This window comes from Solanum lycopersicum, chromosome 1 (genome assembly GCF_036512215.1).
Source record: "Solanum lycopersicum chromosome 1, SLM_r2.1".
Classification (NCBI taxonomy): domain Eukaryota; kingdom Viridiplantae; phylum Streptophyta; class Magnoliopsida; order Solanales; family Solanaceae; genus Solanum; species Solanum lycopersicum.
Genome location: NC_090800.1, coordinates 77,551,271 through 77,569,584, shown reverse-complemented (window position 1 = coordinate 77,569,584; position 18,314 = coordinate 77,551,271). Strand labels below are relative to the sequence as shown.

Sequence of the window (18,314 nt, the reverse complement as noted above, 5' to 3'; positions counted from 1 at the left end):
TAAATATTTTTAAATGTTACGATAAATAATTTAAAACGAAACAATAAGAAAAACACTTATAATAAGGTAAAATTATTTAAAATTCTGTCAAACTCACCTACGACAATTAAATTATACCTATACTGTTGACCAGATCATACAAGACTTGAACTTGTTGACTTTACCATGGGGCTACTTTTGTAATGAGAAGACATGTATTTATTTTTTTAATTTTCTTTTGACTGACTTTGCTGCTAAATTTAAATAATAAGGATTTTCAAAATTGCTGGTCCCTTCAATTATGTCAGGTAAAAAGCTTTCACATTTACTCACTTCACTTCAAATTCAAATGTGACAATACTTGACTTTTTCAATGGTCCATTTCAAGAAGGGTCATTTTTAAGACTGCCACAGGGTTGAAAGAATCATTACACTATAGTACTATTAAATTTAAAGAATATGTTACTCGTATTTATCAGAAGCAATCTATCAAAAAATATGTTTGAGTATACATCATCCTTTTCGAACTTCACTTTTTGCGGAATCACATTAGATATATATTCTGCTCGTACAAGAGTGAACTCATGCAGGGAAAATTTTCGAAACAAAGATCAAACATGATTTATTTTTTTTCCCAACTTTATTTCAGAATTCTTAAGATAATTGTCAAACAGCTAGACAATAAATATTTTGTAATGTTCAACTATGTCTTAAATAGTGGTCCTCCCTAGAAGCTATGTGTGATTATTTTGTCAAACAGAACATGCAAGTAGTTTTGTACTCTCAAAGGTGTTAAATTAAAGAGGCTATAGCTAGCAAAAATTAAAGATACTATGTAAATGAAAATGATGCATAACACATGAATTTTCTGTGTTATCTACTTGAAGAAAAAAAACATGTAAATGAACTTTTAATTTTTTATGTCAGTCAATTCATATATAGTGCATCAAATTCGAGAGCTATTTAGGTCATTTCGTTCCATTCCCCCCCACCCCCACCCCACCCCAATCATTTAGGTTCTGGACTGTCTTAAGATCTTCCATTATTGTATCGTTTACTGGACATAGGGTATCAAGTCTAAACAAGGGTATCCATTGTTGAAATGATGATCTAGGTCATCGGATAATGTGCGCCCGGATGATCCAACGAAGTTAATCATCGAGGCCATATGCATGTACCCTAGCAGAATCACCATGTACAGGCACTAAACCAACATCAAAGAAAGAAAGATGAATAGTGTTTTGTTCCATCTCTTTATAATGCAATGATAAGCTCCACAGTTCATCTGAATCAGAAGGTGGTGTTACTCTGACGTTTAAGATTGTTGGAATTTGTTTATGCTGCTTCAATCACTCAAGGAAAAAGAAGATTTTCCTACACAATGTTCCTATTCTAAACATTCCTAAACTGGTGCCTCTTTAGAAACCCACTTTGATAACCATGGTGCCTCTAAGACATGTTTGAAACAAGCATCATTGGGGAGAAGATTATTTCAAATGATATAATAAACTTTCTCGTATTGATTGAGCAAATGTCTGATGAAAAGGTCTTAAGAGTTTTACTCTTCATCTAGATGGTCAAAGAGTTCGCTCCAATAAGCTGCGGCTTCTTCAGGGGTTCGTGTTGACCACAGGTGAGGCTTCGCTTTCTCGCGTGTTTCTAAAATTTCCTGCTTCACATGATCTAATGATGAGTATGATAAACAAAATCAACAAAATAATACAGAAAGCAGAAGTGACTTCACGAGCATATATAGGGAAGAACACCGTCAGTGTGAGTATTTTTTACACTATCAGATCATCTTTACTTGTTACCAGATCATCTTTACTTGTTATAGCAGGTATTCAGGTAATATATCTCATTATTAAAATTTCAAGTCCCACAACTAAAGGAGGCTTACCTATAAATATCCATTAAATGACCTAATGTGTAAAAAATTGCATGCACTGACGGTGTATACAACTTAAAGCTCTAACAAAATTCCCACATGATAAATTTTGTATTTATTGATTTTTAAAAAAACCCTCTGCATCTATAATAACATCTTCAGAGAAGCATCCATCCGAAAAGAGAAATTGCTAGCTCAGCAACCTCATTAAAAGCAAATACCATAGCATTACTGCCTAAGTCAGCAACACAAGACTGTGGTTGACAAATGAAATCACAACCAATTTATCAGCCATACTCAAAAATTTGGATGGGTTGAGGCACACCAATTGTAGGTGAGGGGTGACTAGGTGAGGCATTACCTCGGGTTTGGCAAAATTAAATGAATCTTCTCCTAGTTTGTGAAATACCTAAAATGTACCCTCTAGTTTAATCTCATTTAAAATACCTCCTTTACTTCAATCCCCAGGATTTGAGCAGTTAAATGGGACTATCAACAAATTAGAAGTGTTTTCGACAACATAAAAAGCAAAAAAGCAAAGCTGCACATCAGCAAAACTTGCATCCAAGACCTCCCCCAGTTGAGAAGTTTTGTGTTAGTATACCTCCTTTTCTGATATTATAGCAACAATTATTCTAATCAAAGAGTTTATAATTTGGAGAGACTCAGATTCAATTGCTAGAATGTCGAAACAATAAAATTATATTCCTCATCCTCACAAATAATTTTATTGTTTCGACATTCTAGCAATTGAATAAACCTTGCGTTGAATGACTCAGGCGAAAAAAGAACATTGTGAACAGTCCAGACAATGATGCAAGAGAACACTGTACCTCCACTTCAGAAGACCTTTTGGTTTTTAAAGTCAGACAATCAACGAGACCACTCCATTTCTTACTACAATTATCAAGGGCACCAAGTCTATAATATTGCTGCATCTGATGGACGGGAGCTGCCACAACATAATTACACATCAGCCTAAACTAATTCTCAAAGAAGAAAGTGCATGTAATAACAGAAGACAAACAGATATCATATAAGTCGCACTGATATTAACTTTGAACTTGGTTCATATATTCTTACAGACATTGCAACCAAAACTTATTTATTAACAACAGCAATATAACAGAATGTATGGTGATGAGCCTTCTTTTTCAGTTTAGAATTGTGTTTCCTTCTCAGCATGTAAATGAATCATTTTGTTATTGAAAACGTCTAAATGCATGTCGCTCAAATAAATAATCAGCTTCCGTGAATTTCAATCCTAAACAAGGACGGAGAAAGAACAAATAGAAAAGAAGTTTTTAGGAGTGAAACTAGCAGCAAACTATATCGTAAGTGTCATCAAAAATCAAGAGCAAGACTCACATCACTTAAGATACAGCAAGTTAATAGTACAGTATAACCCTATTGTGTTTAATAGTTCCCCTCAGTTGCAGCGGATTAACTAAGATTACTAAAGGCAAGGATCAGTGCAACACTTGTCTTTTGAAGACCCCAGCATAGCTAAACAGCAGTCTAGATCCTTGAAGAATCTATGCTTGCAAAGCTTTCGGCTGACAACCCCAACACCAGTCTCACATTTGTTAGTATCAAGACTACTAACATATTTTCATAAGCAATTCACTAGCCTCCTGCGTCTACCATTTGTTTAATCAATTACGAAATCGTCGTTTAAGGCAATCATATGTTTACAAACAGTAATTTTCCAACTATTCATCGCAAGGTGCCAAAAAAAGGGAATCAATAATGTTTTCAACTGAAAGGATGATCAAGTGAAATTCTGCTATTGTTTGGTCATCTGTCCATCCTCTCTTTCTCCTTCCATCGTCAAATATATGAATCGATTACATAGTGTATTAGATATTGACTTCAAGTTTATTACAAGTGAGCTTTTTGTTGGAAAGCCTTTGATTCAGGTTAATTTCCCATCTTTCTAACAAAATTTACAGCCTGTTTGGATTGGCTTAAAAGTTGGTCACTACTTTTAAGTCATATTTAGCTTTTTGATATGTTTGGCAAAGTTAAAAATAACTTAATATAAGTTTTAAATGACTTTAAAAAAGTTAAAAGTTAAAAGTAGCTCCCCTACTTTTCATTTTTCAACTTAAAAGTTACTAAAGTTCGACTTATTAAAAACTACTTTCAAAAAGCTACTTTTTTTAAGTTAAGCCAAAAGGGCTCTAAGTGGGTTACTATGAATCACAACTCCAACCAATCAATTCGGGGTTTCATTGGATAAAAAAGTCGGATATTTCTTGTTCTGATGTGGCACAAGATCAGGTTGATTGTTGCACTCTAAGGGGTCGTTTGGTGAGAGTGATAAAAATAAATAGTGATAGGATAAAAATTTTATATCTTGTATGGTTGCCATTTTGAGATAACTTATCCCACCATTTATATCATAGTGATGGGATAAGTTATCCCACCATTTATATCATAGTGATGGGATAAGTTATCCCATATACATGGTGGGATAAATTATCTCAGATAACTTGTTCCCAACCAAACGATCCCTAAAGGTTCCAAAGTAGAAAACCTACTTGTTGCACAATAAATTCATAGGTTCTAAAGTGAAACTCCATTCAATCTGCAAAAAGAAATGATTGTGATGCAATATCTAGAATCTGCCTTAAATGTACCAGCCAGAAAGTACTTCCTGGTTGAATGATATGAGTTTCGCCTTTCTTTTCTTTATCCCTATCAAAAAAACTAATGTCAGTTGCAGCACTAGATTTAATAGCCTTTGGCTCATTGCAACCTGTAGCCTATTGCTTTCACAATTTTGGCATGCGCACAGACACACCTCAAGAACCATATTACTACATCTGAAAGGCTGGTCCAAGTGCTATCCTGTGCCATAGACTTCAGCTTAGCAGAGTAGAAAATAAATTCCGTTATTGAGCTGGGATAGGGCACCAGTTCCATTCCAACAATAAAAAGGGTGATCCTCCTTCAAACTCATACTTTAGAAAGAGTCTCGTTCAACCTTCTGTGATTTACAGAAACTGAAGATCTTTTTCTCTTTCAAAATCAACAACTAGCAAAGACCTCTTGCACAAAATATAACTCGGATTTCAAATTGTTCACTTGCTTTAATTACTCATACTATAGATAGGAGTCTAACCCTTCTCCTGTGGGTTTTTGATCAAGTAGGAGAATGTTATTGGTACTGTCATTCTTGAGAGCCATGATGCAACAAGCTTCATATGACCTGGTGGACTGGCAAGATCTGCCTATCATCCACACAATAACCAATATGTCTATATATAATTCACACAGTAATTAGTTTCTTGTAGTGACAAATTAGAAATATGTCAGCTGACAATTGTATTTCTAAACAAGGATTACTGGATATTGGTATCTCGAAACAATGTTCAAGACAAATTGAATCCTCACATACAGACTACAGTAAATACCAAAAGCATAACACTGATGCCTAACGATTACGTTCTCCAAACGTGCCATTTGGTTGCTATTACTAAATAGTGATTACATGAATTTTGATACCTAAAGCATAAAGCCCTGCACCCTAAACGTAGTTAGACTATGAAGAGAAAAAAATGATGATTTGATTAGGTATACTGGCAAATATAACATGTCAGAGTATACAAATCAGGTTACACAAAATAAAGATGCATAGCATAAGAGAACATCATTAAGTACACACAAAAAAAAGTCAGATTCAACCCTTATCACAAGAAAGAACCCAATTGAAATAACTAGCCTGTACAGTGCTTTACGAACGTTAATGACGTCTGCACTTATTTTCGGTAAAGAAAGAAACTCAATCTGAAGTAGCTATAGAAGTAAGAAGAAGTAAAAATTAACTGCATTCATTTTTTAGGCCGACACACATTTTCAGTTTCAACGCTAAGAAGAAGATGCAAGATTCCACATACAAAAAACCATCAAACTTTAGGCATCTTTAAGAGGGTCTTAATGATCAGGAGATTTGATGGTTTAGAGCATATAAATCCTTATCAAAATTACAGTCAACAAATGAATAAAGCTAAAGAAATTCAACTTACAGTAGCAGAACCAGAGTGCATCGAAGTAACGGGTGCATGACAGTCCTCTTCGTGGTTGCTTTTCTGAACTCATCTGAACTTCTCCTGACATTGAAGATCAATTTCCGGCTGAAGCTAAATCACTGTTAGAAAATTTTGATAGCTGCATTTAGACTTCTGCGAAGAATATGGATGAATTGTGGTAAACTCCCCACCCCCCCAACCCCAACCCACACACACAAACAAACAAACCATTTTAAACAGGCATTTGAACATAAATTGGTTGAGATTTGAAAGGAAAAAAGGAAAGAAATACTTGAAGTTAAGATAAAAAGTGATAGTTACATGAGAACAAAATTCACGTTTTGTGAGTGGAAACTTGAAAAACTCCAATAATCACCCACTGTTCCCAGGAGAGAGAAGGAACATTAGATAGGAGCATTAGAAAACACACATAATATTTAAGATCTAAATGATACATATTCATATCTAATGTTCCTTCTCTCTCCAATAAAATTCATTTAGATCTTCAACATTATGCGTCCTTTTTATTATACAATCACTTATAGGTCTAAATAGATCTAAATGATTAAGATCTATAACAAAGTTATGTGATATTAACTGCTGCTACATAAATCAGCATCTCCTGGCTTAGCATTGCAGTTTCCATCTGTCTAAAATCAGTTAAGATAGAAATTAAGAAAACTACAACTAGAAGAAACCAATAAAAAGCACAAAGAACAATACTCCTCTCCATGTTTTGAAGAGAACCAAAAGGATAATAATTAAAGGGAATTCACTTCAAGATGGGCATTAGTGCAACCAATTTTAACTATTGTCACGAATAGACATTGGAGGCAATGAATGAAAAGCAGAAACTAAGGAAATGATAATATCATGACAAAAAAATGATAACTATGCTAGCTATCTTTGATTTTAATCATCCTAAATTGAAAAGAAGAAACTACTAAAATGTTAATATTACGACAAGGACTACTACAAACAGAAAACAACGAAGATACAATAGCATATTTTATCACTCCTTCCTTCACAAAGAATGACCTAGTTTGACTTGACACGGAGTTTAAGTGAATAAAGAAACTCTTGAATCTTGTGGTCCTAAATTAAAGTTATCCCAAATGTACAAAATTGCTCTTTAATCTTGTGGCGTTAAACATGTCACGTGGAAAACTAAAGTTAAAATGTTACCAAAAAAAGAAAGAGATCATTCTTTTTGAATAGACTAAAAAGGAAAGGAGGTCATTCTTTTTTAAACGGAGAGAGTAAAACATTAGTCACTATCTCTTTCTTCTTTGAATTTTTCCTCATTCTCCTCGGTTCTTGAACCTCAAGTCGAATAAGGAGTGTAAACTATAAAACCAGAAAATGCTGAATGGTAAACCCATTGTCCAGCAACTCAGGCCGTCAGACTTTTAGGCATAGGGTATCAGCGTAAATAATCCAAATGGTACCAATAGATGGGTGGAATCGACACGAAAAGCATATTTTATTTCCAATTCTTATGGTTTAAATTCATCATCAATAAGTCAGGTTCATCTCTGGAATGACTCTTCCTCTTTCTTTTAAACAAAGTAGCAATCTTCCTATTTTTATTCTAGAAAAAATAAAAGTATTTCCCATTGATCTAAACATTAGAAAGGTGGAAACAAGTGAATGAGAACAAGCAGAGTAGAAATAATCAAGTGACAAACTGGATACATAAGCAGATAAATCTGTTCTATAAATACATATGAATAGCATTCTTCTTTAAAAGTGCCTAAAAATTATGACGCATCAAATAAATAGAGGGAGTACTAAATTATTTCAATTAACCAAGGTTGTAGTGTCCAAATGGACAAGATGCAACTTGACTTTGAAGTGAAGAACAAAGGAAAAGAAGGAAAAAAGTACAATAAAAAAGAAGAAGGAATAGGATTATCCACAATCCTATATTCTCTTCAAATCCTTCTAAGCTAAAGGCTAGACCAAAGGCATGATCGAGAATAAACTAGATGAACATGGATAAAGCTAAATGACATAAAACCTTGTCTTCGAAAAGAAACAACATCCACTTGCACCACCTTCAAATTATTTACATTAAAAAATAAGTAGATTCATAGCACCATCCCTCAAAGCTTGATGTTTTCCCCTATATACAGATTAGCTATAACCAGACAAAGCAAAAAGGGAAAATCAAAATGACAAAGAACAAAAGGCAACTCTCCCTTCTTTTGATTTTGAGCATCTGCATCAGCACACAAATGCCCAGACCCACAGCCTCAACACACAAACGCCCAAATCCCAGTCATAATCAAACTCCAATATTGAAAGAAAATCAATTTTGTCATCAATGGGATCAACTAGTGTTGGTACTTATGATTAACAAACACATTATTCCTAAATTAAAACTTAATATCAACACGAGATGGACACAAATTGGTCTTGCAAGAAAATCAATTTTGTCATCAATAGTATCAATTAGTGTTGGTATTTATCCTTAACAAACACATTATTTCTAAATTAAAGCTCAATATCAACACTAGATGGACACAAATCGATCTTGCAAGAAAATCAATTTTGTCATCAATAGGATCAACTAGCACTGGTACTTATGCTTAACAAACACATTATTCCTAAATTAAAGCTTAATATCAACACTAGATGAACACAAATAAATCTTGCAACAAAATCAATTTTGTCATCAATAGGATCAACTAGTGTTGGTACTTATGCTTAACAAATATATTATTTCTAAATTTGAAGCTTAGTGTCAACACTAGATGGGCACAAATCGATTTTGCAAGAAAATCAATTTTGTAATCAATGGGATCAACTAGTGTTGGTACTTATGCTAAACAAGCACTCGATGGACACAAATAAACTATTACAAAATTAAAGTTAAGTATCAATACTAGATGGACACAAACACATTAAAAAATCAGTTGTACTTGAACTTCAAAAATTTAGAAACACCGAACCTTATCTGCTATTTGATGAAAGAAGTAGTATAGTCTTGTATCAACTTTTTTAGATGTTAAGCTTCCTCAGTTGCCTAGCGCGAAAAGAAACAATTGAAAATTTCTTTAGTGGTCATCATAGAGAGATTTCAGTCATTATTAACATTAACAGTTGACACTTAGTGAACAAGTTTGTGTTGTTTTTTTGTTTTCTTGATAATTCAAAATAGGTTTCTCCTATTTTTAATACTTCCTCTCTTTTTTCCACTAGTTATTGTAATGTATATGTTAGAATTGTAAGGCATACACATGTAATTGGTATGACTGTCCAATATTGGAAAGGTAGAATTGTATATGATGACATGGGCATATGTTGTATTGGTTAGTTTGTTAGAGCAACTGTCACTAGTTTATTAGAGCAACTAAAACATAGATACTCTGTAACAGCAAAATACTAATTTAGACAAAAATTCAACATGCACTAACATTCTCTAACCGTTTTCAATATATTGACTGTCCAACTTGCCAAAATCAACATCCTTATGGGAAAGTTTGGCACTTAACAGTTAATCAAAGAGAACGAGCAATCAAACTCAATTGAACACATTTAAGTGTTCAAATTTTGAAGTGTATAAACTCAACCAAAGGATCCACATTGAACAACAACCAAATTCAATTGAATCAACCCTTCAATTTGTTCAACCCAACCTATTGATGACACTTGTTTATTATTTTTATCCAAACTTCCAGCAATACATACTAATAATAATATCATCCAACCCTATAAAATAATTACAATAAAAGAGCTTGATTACACTACCTAATCTGCCGGAATTTGCTGTTGCTGCTGCCGCCTCTGCGGTGATGCTGCGACCTCCTCCTCCTGCTGCTGCTGCTGCTGATCGAGGCGCACGGAGCTCCGGTCGGGGAAGGTGGCGCGACCTCCTGCTGCTGCTGATCTATGCAGCGCCGGTCGGAATGGGTGGGATGGGCGCCGATCAGGGGTGGATCGGGGTTGGGTGGGCGTGAGAAAGGAGTGAAAGAGATACCTAGGATATTTTGAAATTATCATTCTCTTTTAAAACCTGAGAAAAACTCAAATTTATCATTAAACTTTCGAAAAATACTTATTTATATTATTATTAAAAAGTTATATTTATTTATGTCATTATTATTAAAAAAATATTTATTCATGCTATTATTTTTAAAAGTAGTTTTACAAAACTATTTTTGATACGTGTTCAATTATAATACGATCACACATTCATTATTTTAATTAAAAGAATTTAAAAAAATTAATTCAATTTTATTCAGAATTTTAATTTTTTCTTAAAAAATTAATAACGCGTCCAATTATATTTCGACCACGTCATTAATTTTTTAATAGAAAAAAGTCAAAAAATTAATTCAATTTTTTTCTTCAGAATTATTATTTTTAATTAAAAAATTTGATGATGTGACCAAATTACAATTTGACACGTGTCAAAAATGGTTTTGCAAAACGACTTTTAAAAATAATGACATGAATGAGTCTTTTTTTAACATTAATGGCATAAATGAGCAAAACTTTTAACTTGTGGCATAAATGAGCATTTTCTAAAAGTTTAATGGCATATTTGAGTCTTTTCCCTTAAAATAATTATTTATACTAAATATTCAATAAATATCAATATCGTGAAATTGATATTATTTGAATATATCAACTTTAAAATTTATAAATATATATATATAGAGAGAAAAAGATTATAAGTTTAATTTAACTACACATCAACAAAAGATTAATTTTATAAATTTAAATTATATATCTTTTAATTACATAATTTTAGTTTTATCGATCAAGAGAAGTTTATTGATATCAAATTGAATATATAAATCTCTTTCAATTGGTCATCGGTATTTCTTTAGTTGATAGTGTATTTCATATCTGAATCACAAATATACAAGGGTGTCTCCTGCGCTATACTTTATTTTACTCTCTAAATATAGAGTTGTCTATTTTTTCAGACAATCAACTCTAACTCAATTCTTTGTATTACTTTTTTTATAAAAAAAAACCGTTCTCAAATTCTTATTTTCGTATTTCATAATATAAATCATTTTTTCTCAATGTTACTTTATATAATTCTTATGTGATATATTTATTTTTTAATTTTTTATTTATTATAAAATTATATTTTATTCTAATTTTTTTAAATGCCACAAATTGCAATAAAATATTATATTATGTATAAATTAATGGACATATTCAAATAAAAGTGAAATACATTTGCATTAACATTATATAAACACTTATTTTTTGAAATTATTACGTTGCTCCCATAAATATTTAATTAATGCATCTCGGAGTTTAAAGTGAACGTTTTTGTCCTTAATTTTTTTATGTCTTGCTAAAAATTGTTCAAACTGGAGATGTTCATCTACCACCATTTTTGTCGTTGGAGTTGGATCCTCTATAACATCTTGAACCGGTGCACTAAGATCACGTTCATTTATTGTAAAATAATTATTATGTTGTGCATTGTGTTTTATCTCATATTTAAATTATTATGTTATGTATTGTATTGTTACATGTATTTAAATTAAAATTTTCTTTCACCATTTTAATGTTGTGTATTCTTTAAAATGAAAATTAATAATAAAATAAAATTTTATTATTGATGTAAACTAGAAAAAAAAATGAAATTACTATTAGTTTGAAATTAGAGTAATATATATTAAATAATATATTTTTAAAAATATTATATAGCGTTTAAAAAGACATGAATATAAGATATTAATGAAATCATATGTAAAATAATATGTTGATTAAAAACTAATAAAAATAACAATAAAACATTGTAAAAGTGAAATGGAGATTGTGAATAATAGTTCTCCAAATTATGAGAAGTACTATTCAACTCTCTAAATTTGAAGAATAAAGAATGATTTGAAGGTGGGTTCGAGTGTTCATCTCTATTTTACTCTCCAACATAGAAAATGGAGAGTAAATAGAGGTGGATTAGAGATGGTATAAGACTTGATTTGTTAAACTACTTGAGGAGTATATAATCAACGTACTTTATACTTCGATGAGTTATGTTTTACATGACATTGCATACGATATGATCACTACACTTGATATCCATTCAAAATCGAACGTAATAATCTTGATATAACTTGATTTGTACAATACTTTACGGTGTTTAATTGTATATTTTATAAAACGAGATAAGATTTTGAAGATTATACGTACAAATAATTAAACAGTTAATTCAATAAAAATCAATTAGTTGTTATCATGACATGTTCCCTAATTGAATTCACGTATTCATTCTGCGATTAAAAAAGAGTTAGAAGATATTATAATTTACACTACACTTCGTACAATAATTTATCGCAGTATTCGTATACCATTAACTGCATTTCCAAATATTGATAATTTCACTTCTCATATGAACATGATGAAAGAGAGTATTTTTGAAACCCGTATAATTTTATGCCAGATTATTTACTACACGAGTCTTCTATTTGATTAAAAAAATGACTTATATGCTTATTAACCTAAAAAGGAATATAAGAAAGTCTCGAAGAGAGGTTTAATAAAGACGTGTTGGATGCTAGAGGTATTAAATTAATGTCATACATGCTAAGATGATTAAGATATATATGGTAGATTTAAGATTCGAGCGAGAATAGTACAAACAGATTCAAAATATTTTCCAATCACAAAGGGGGTTGAATGATTGGGTGTAAATTAACTTTATTTTTGTTTGTCTTGATAGTGGAAGAATTGACACGTCATATCAAAGGTGAAACATCACAACATATGTTACAAATGACATAATATTGATCGATAAGAGTAGAAATACATGATATTCAAGGAATAAGATAACATACAACGTATACATGTGATATTAAAAATATAAAAACTTATTCTTAAAAATCTGTTACTTTAAACTTAAAAGGTATATTTTACAGATTGATGTTTAAATCGATTAAATTATACAGAAAAGTATTGGCTAGTTAAGAATTCTCGCGAATAAATGAGGATTGTGGAAATAAAAATGCCTTCAAAATTAGTTGTTGGTTTTTTTGTTTTTTGTTTTTAAAAAAAAATAGTTAGAGGGGAGGCGCAAAACCGTTAATCATTGTGGAGGACGCGGTTCCTTCCCTCCAACCTGACAACCAACAAATACCCGAATCTCTTATGTAACACTTTTTTCAACAATTGATTGATCATTTGCTCAGTCAAAATCAATATAAATCCTTTCCATTATCTTCCCCATTAAACCCTAACCCTATACTCCGATTGTTCTCTGAACGGGAAAAAGATCAACCCAAGTTTATGAATTAAGCACTACGAAGTTCGAGAACCCGATCTTTCTTCAATTTGATCGATCGGGTTATAGTTTTTTTTTTTTGTTTACAAAGATGTCGAAATTGTATGGAGGGGATTTCAATCAGAAAATAGATTATGTGTTCAAGGCGGTGCTGATCGGAGATTCTGCAGTTGGAAAATCGCAGTTATTGGCAAGATTTTCGAGGAATGAGTTTAGTCTTGATTCAAAGGCGACCATCGGTGTTGAGTTCCAGACGAGGACGTTAGAAATCGATAATAAGACTATTAAGGCTCAGATTTGGGATACTGCTGGTCAGGAGAGGTAGTTTGAACTTCTTCTTCTTTAGCCCTTTCTCTGACTTTTTTTTTTGTTTTTCGAGATTTATTTATAGTGATCATGATCCAGTGATATGTGTAAGATCTGTTGATATCTCATGGTGATTGTGATTTGGTCCAAGTTGTGGAGTTCGCTTGGTGTATTATGTGTTTGGTAAATATGGCGATGCAGTTTTTTGGCTGATATGTGCTTTTGATCATATGGATATCTGATTTGCTATACAATATCTAACATGCTTTAGTAAGAGATTTTTAAAGGTGATCACTTATTATCACTATGAGAAAGAGAGTATTTCTATATGTGATGGATCTTAATTGCGTTTTGTGGATCTGATCACAACTTATTCAATAGTCTCTTACTGGGCGTTGTTGTTGACCAACCAAATGGTGATCACAACTTACTCAATAGTTTATAGGATTGAGGTTGGTAGGTGGTAGCTGCCATTAACAGTAGTATGTAATAGTTTTCCGTGTTTCTTAAGACTGCCCTTATATGTATTAATTGTAAACAATGGAGTTGGATTACCTTTTAGCATTCATCATATTTGAAATGTGAGTGAATGAATGTTTCATCACCTTTGTTCCTCAGAAGTGGTAATGTATGCCCTTTTTGAAAAAAAAAAGCTGAAAATTTTGAAATGTTAGGACTTAATTGTAGAGTTTATACAATTCGACTAGATGAGCCTTAACCTCAAGATCTTTAGTTTGAATAAGCACAAGTTGTCTAGGGAGTCACTGTATGAAATGCAAAAGGGCCAGGTAATTTGGAGATTTAAAGAAGTAGGGTGAGTATGGGCATCTTAAATTAGTAGAGAGTCAAGAAATCTAAATGGAGACTTTTGTTTTGCCTGCCTCAAGCTTGGGGATTGGGATACCCGATTTTGTCCCATTTGCGTCTCTTATACATTGGGCAATAAAGTGCACCTTAGGCAAGCCTTTGACGACAATGTTTTCTAGTTAACATTAACCTGCAAGCAAAATGTGACTAGGTAAACAAAATTCATTTCTTTGATGAATCTGTCATGTGGGCTTTTGGGTACTTGGACGGTGATAGATTAGGTCTCTCAACAAGCAACATCCTTTTAGATTGTAAAGGATTGCGCCTGAAAACTTATCTAATGGTTGGCCTCATATTCACCTATTGATTGTTTATCTTTTTCTTACTCATGTTTCATCACCCATAGTCTGAATTACCTTCCAAGTTCCTTTTTCTTTTGATAAAGTAAGCATTTTTCCTATAGTAAGTAAATAATTTCATTGAATAAACTGCACCAAACTGGTGCTTCTTTATACAGCTAATACACACAATGCCTTTAAATTTGTCAAATGTAGGGTACATGAGAGAATCTAGTAAATTTTTCATGTTATGCACATTTCTCAATTTACATCATAATGCCTAAAAGTGCCAAAGGTTCCATTTCCCTGCTCTTTTCATCCTCCTTTTCCTGTTGAATACCCGACTTAGTAATGAATCTCTAACAATTGTTGGCGTTACTTATTCAATACTAAAAAAATTTCAAATTGTGCTACACAACAGTGCACAACCTGAAAGTGAAGTAATAAGTGATTCACATTGTTCCACAGCTTCTTTTCTATTTTGATAACCGAGAGATCTCAAGGGTCAGTGGCACACGGTTCGAACCTCGGTGGCAGACTTTCCGACCTCTTACTGATGAAAACACCAAACAGGACATCAAAATATGCAAATTTTACTTTACATTTGACATTGTTTAAAAGGAAAAATGATTTTTATTATTTATTACTCGAGACTTTTATTAAGTTTCAAGTGAATTAAATGTTTTGCCTTTTGTATGAGATTTTGGTGAAATTTCTTGAAAGAAATGAGTTTGAAGAGGTAATGGGAAAAAACCAAGGTGAAGAAGGAAAAAGGGACAACATTCTGTTGATTTCCTTTTTGAATCAATAGGGGGGGAGGTTTGGTAAATAAAATACACCGATGAGGATATTTTTGTCTCGAAAAAATAGTTTTCTGCTTCTTGGAAGAAGCTACAATTTATAGCTTCTTCCCAAACTGTTTCTGCTACTGCCCAAAATCATTTTTTCTGTTTTGGCCAACACCTCAATTCTCCTAAAAGAAAAAAGGTTATTTTTTAGCTTCCCAAAAGTAGAAATAGGCTATGTATTTTATTTTTCTTTAGACTTGTTCATTTTGTATTTTGTAAAGTTCTTACCATTTCCTTTGCTTATTCTTTTCTGCGTTTTCTGCCCTGGTTTTTGTTTAGACTTTAGAAATTTCTTTAAAAGATAGCTGTTAGTGGATTTTTTTCCCAACCACAGAATGGGCAGGTGCTTGAGCTACCAAAAACTTTTCACAAACTCCCAGGGAACTCCTTTCCCTGATTTTTATAAGCTTACATTTGGAAGTCTGGTTCATGTATCTAAAAAGAAACCACTATAAGTCAGGTAGGTGGACTGTAGCCAAATAGAATCCATTGCCGGCGATGAATGATTACTCTGTATTAAATAAATAACTCAGACTTAGTTCTGCCTTGATTATGGAGAGAATGGTAGTTGCTTCTTTTATTTCCTTGTTTGATTTCAGGAGTGTTGGACTGCGGATATAATTATCAGTACTCTATGTCACCTCGAAGGTAGAATGTATTGTGCATCATTTTATGTGCCTTGGGGAGGGACTGTGAATACATGGCATCTGTTGTAGACTGTCTAACAACAACTATTCTTTTGTTTTTTTGGATTAGTAAAGCCAATGAAATATTATCATGAGCAATTATGAGGAAGTTATCATCTCCACGAGACTAATTACATGCAATGAACACCATAATGCTTAAGAAGTTTAGTCTTGTGTGAAGGTTTATATTTACATGTGGGAAATGAGTACCCTCCCAAGAAATAAAAGAAAGTAAATCGAATTTAAATATGCAGATGAAGATACAAAAGTTCAATGTAATTTCAATCTAATTTGAATCATGAAAACAGAGAGCTGAACTGAATGTTTTTAATAGTTGTTGTTGCTGCACTTATTTAATCTGAATTATGACATTCCTTGTTGCGTTTTTTTCCTTTTCTGGTATATGGCCCCTCTCACGAAGGTAGAAAGAGTTGCAAAAGAAAGAACAGTGTTTTCCTCTAAAAGATAGTTGAAAAGTTTGACCTAGTCCTAATTATTGATCCAGTGTGGAACACCCTAAGCTGGTCTACTCATATTAGCTTAAGTAATTTCATTAGCCTAAATCAGATGGAGAATCAAATAAATGTGCTTTATCATGCATAATTATGCTTGTCTATTATCATGCAGATATATTGTTCTAAATGTGCCAAACCATTCTGGATGTCTTAGTTGTTTTGGTTAAATACGGCTATATGTGGCATTACCATCATCATATGTGATTATACTTGTGCTTGCTCAAAAAATGTCTCTTTCGTTCCTGTGATGCTCCCTGTGGCCTTTTGGGACTAAAAACTTGTATATGGTGTGGCTCCAGATATAGGGCAGTGACAAGTGCGTACTACCGAGGTGCTGTTGGAGCAATGCTAGTCTATGACATTACCAAACGTCAATCTTTTGATCATATCGCCAGGTGGTTGGAGGAACTGCGGGGCCATGCTGATAAAAACATTGTCATCATGCTTGTAGGCAACAAGACTGACTTGGGTAGTCTTCGTGCTGTACCTACTGAGGATGCGAAAGAGTTTGCTGAGAAAGAGAACTTGTTCTTTATTGAAACATCGGCCCTAGAATCAACAAATGTGGATACAGCTTTTGTTAATGTCTTGACGGAGATATATAGGGTTGTCAGCAAGAAATCCCTTGTTGCCAATGAGGCAGAATCCGCCGCTGGGAGTTCAGCTCTCCTCAGGGGAAAGGAAATTGTTGTTCCTGGCCAAGGACCTGTACCAAGTGGGAGCTCATACAGCTGTTGCAGATCATAGTAGGAGTCAATCGAAGTGGTTCTCAAAGTTGTATAGGTTTTTACATGTATCAGATTTCAATGCTATGCACGTCTATCAAATGCAAATCTGAGTGCTACTACAACTACATGATGCTACATTGGTATTCATCCACTTTCCTCTCTCTAATTTGCGCTTTCGTCATTTGTGTAAAAAAGAATCACAGTTCAAAACCATTAAATTTCAATCTTGGTCTTATGCTAAATGTGCACTTGACCGTCCCAAAAAGAGTCTGATTAATCATCCTCTGTGACTGAAATTTTTATGATGAATATTTTGCAACGAATCTATAATCTGCTACTCTTTCTTGCTTTCCCTTCAGTTCTGTTGGTCTCTTTTCAACGTATAATGGTTTTTGTGTTATAAATTCCCTCCTTATAAGAACAAAATCCTATACCCGCAAGGCTGATTGGGTTGATTGAGTAGGTGATCTCTCAAACGGGGCTCTCAGTTTGAAACTCCTGGACATGATTTCTTTGTCGTTAATGTAACACAATGAATTTAGAGATATAGAAAGATCCAATTTACACGTATTGTCCGTTAATGTATCATAACCTATTTGATTGATAGCCAAATGAACCACATTTGGCTGATATGTCAAGAATCTATCCCTAATTTGATTTTATTAGAATAGAAGAAAGTAGACTACTGAATTTGCTTGCACCCTTAATTTCTTACATATTAAGTATATCATCTTTTTCATATGTCAACCACCAATTCTCCAATATTTAGTTTCCCAGTTCTTGAATGCAGAGGAGGTTTCAAAATCCAGCAAAGTCGGTCATTTTTGTTATGTCACGATTTTACTATCTTTAGAAAAATCATTTTTTTAAAAATATTTTAAGTATAAAATAATTTAGAAAATACTTTAGAAAAAGAAAAGAGTGACCATTTAA

At 32.8% G+C, this 18,314-nt stretch overlaps 2 protein-coding genes across 3 annotated transcripts in view; one reads left to right on the top strand and one right to left on the bottom strand.

Annotated features, from left to right (window-relative positions):
- Nucleotides 1-1,204: 1,204 nt before the first annotated feature.
- LOC101264759 (uncharacterized) overlaps nucleotides 1,205-18,314 on the bottom strand; it is a 41,314-nt gene continuing 24,204 nt past the window's right edge. The window contains exons 1-5 of one of the 2 annotated variants that reach the window (XM_069299769.1): nucleotides 9,655-9,910; nucleotides 8,856-8,929; nucleotides 5,899-6,020; nucleotides 2,701-2,819; nucleotides 1,205-1,648 (exon numbers count right to left, since the gene is read on the bottom strand). In XM_069299769.1, the coding sequence (XP_069155870.1) occupies nucleotides 1,538-1,648; nucleotides 2,701-2,819; nucleotides 5,899-5,989 (321 nt within the window). In that variant the 5' untranslated portion in view covers nucleotides 5,990-6,020; nucleotides 8,856-8,929; nucleotides 9,655-9,910 and the 3' untranslated portion in view covers nucleotides 1,205-1,537. Of the gene's footprint in view, nucleotides 1,649-2,700; nucleotides 2,820-5,898; nucleotides 6,021-8,855; nucleotides 8,930-9,654; nucleotides 9,948-18,314 lie in introns of those variants that run through there. The other variant, XM_069299768.1, reaches the window with a different exon arrangement.
- On the top strand, nucleotides 12,791-17,704 carry LOC101264460 (ras-related protein RGP1). The gene is made up of 2 exons (XM_004229556.5): nucleotides 12,791-13,474; nucleotides 16,953-17,704. The coding sequence occupies exons 1-2, from the start codon at nucleotides 13,245-13,247 to the stop codon at nucleotides 17,398-17,400; spliced, it is 678 nt and encodes a 225-aa protein (XP_004229604.1). The 5' UTR covers nucleotides 12,791-13,244; the 3' UTR covers nucleotides 17,401-17,704.

Excerpts from the sequence above, each read along its gene's own strand:
- LOC101264460 (XM_004229556.5), top strand. The coding sequence starts at position 13,245 with ATGTCGAAATTGTATGGAGGGGATTTCAATCAGAAAATAGATTATGTG. Across the intron at positions 13,475-16,952 it reads GATACTGCTGGTCAGGAGAG|ATATAGGGCAGTGACAAGTG; the intron begins GTAGTTTGAACT and ends GTGTGGCTCCAG.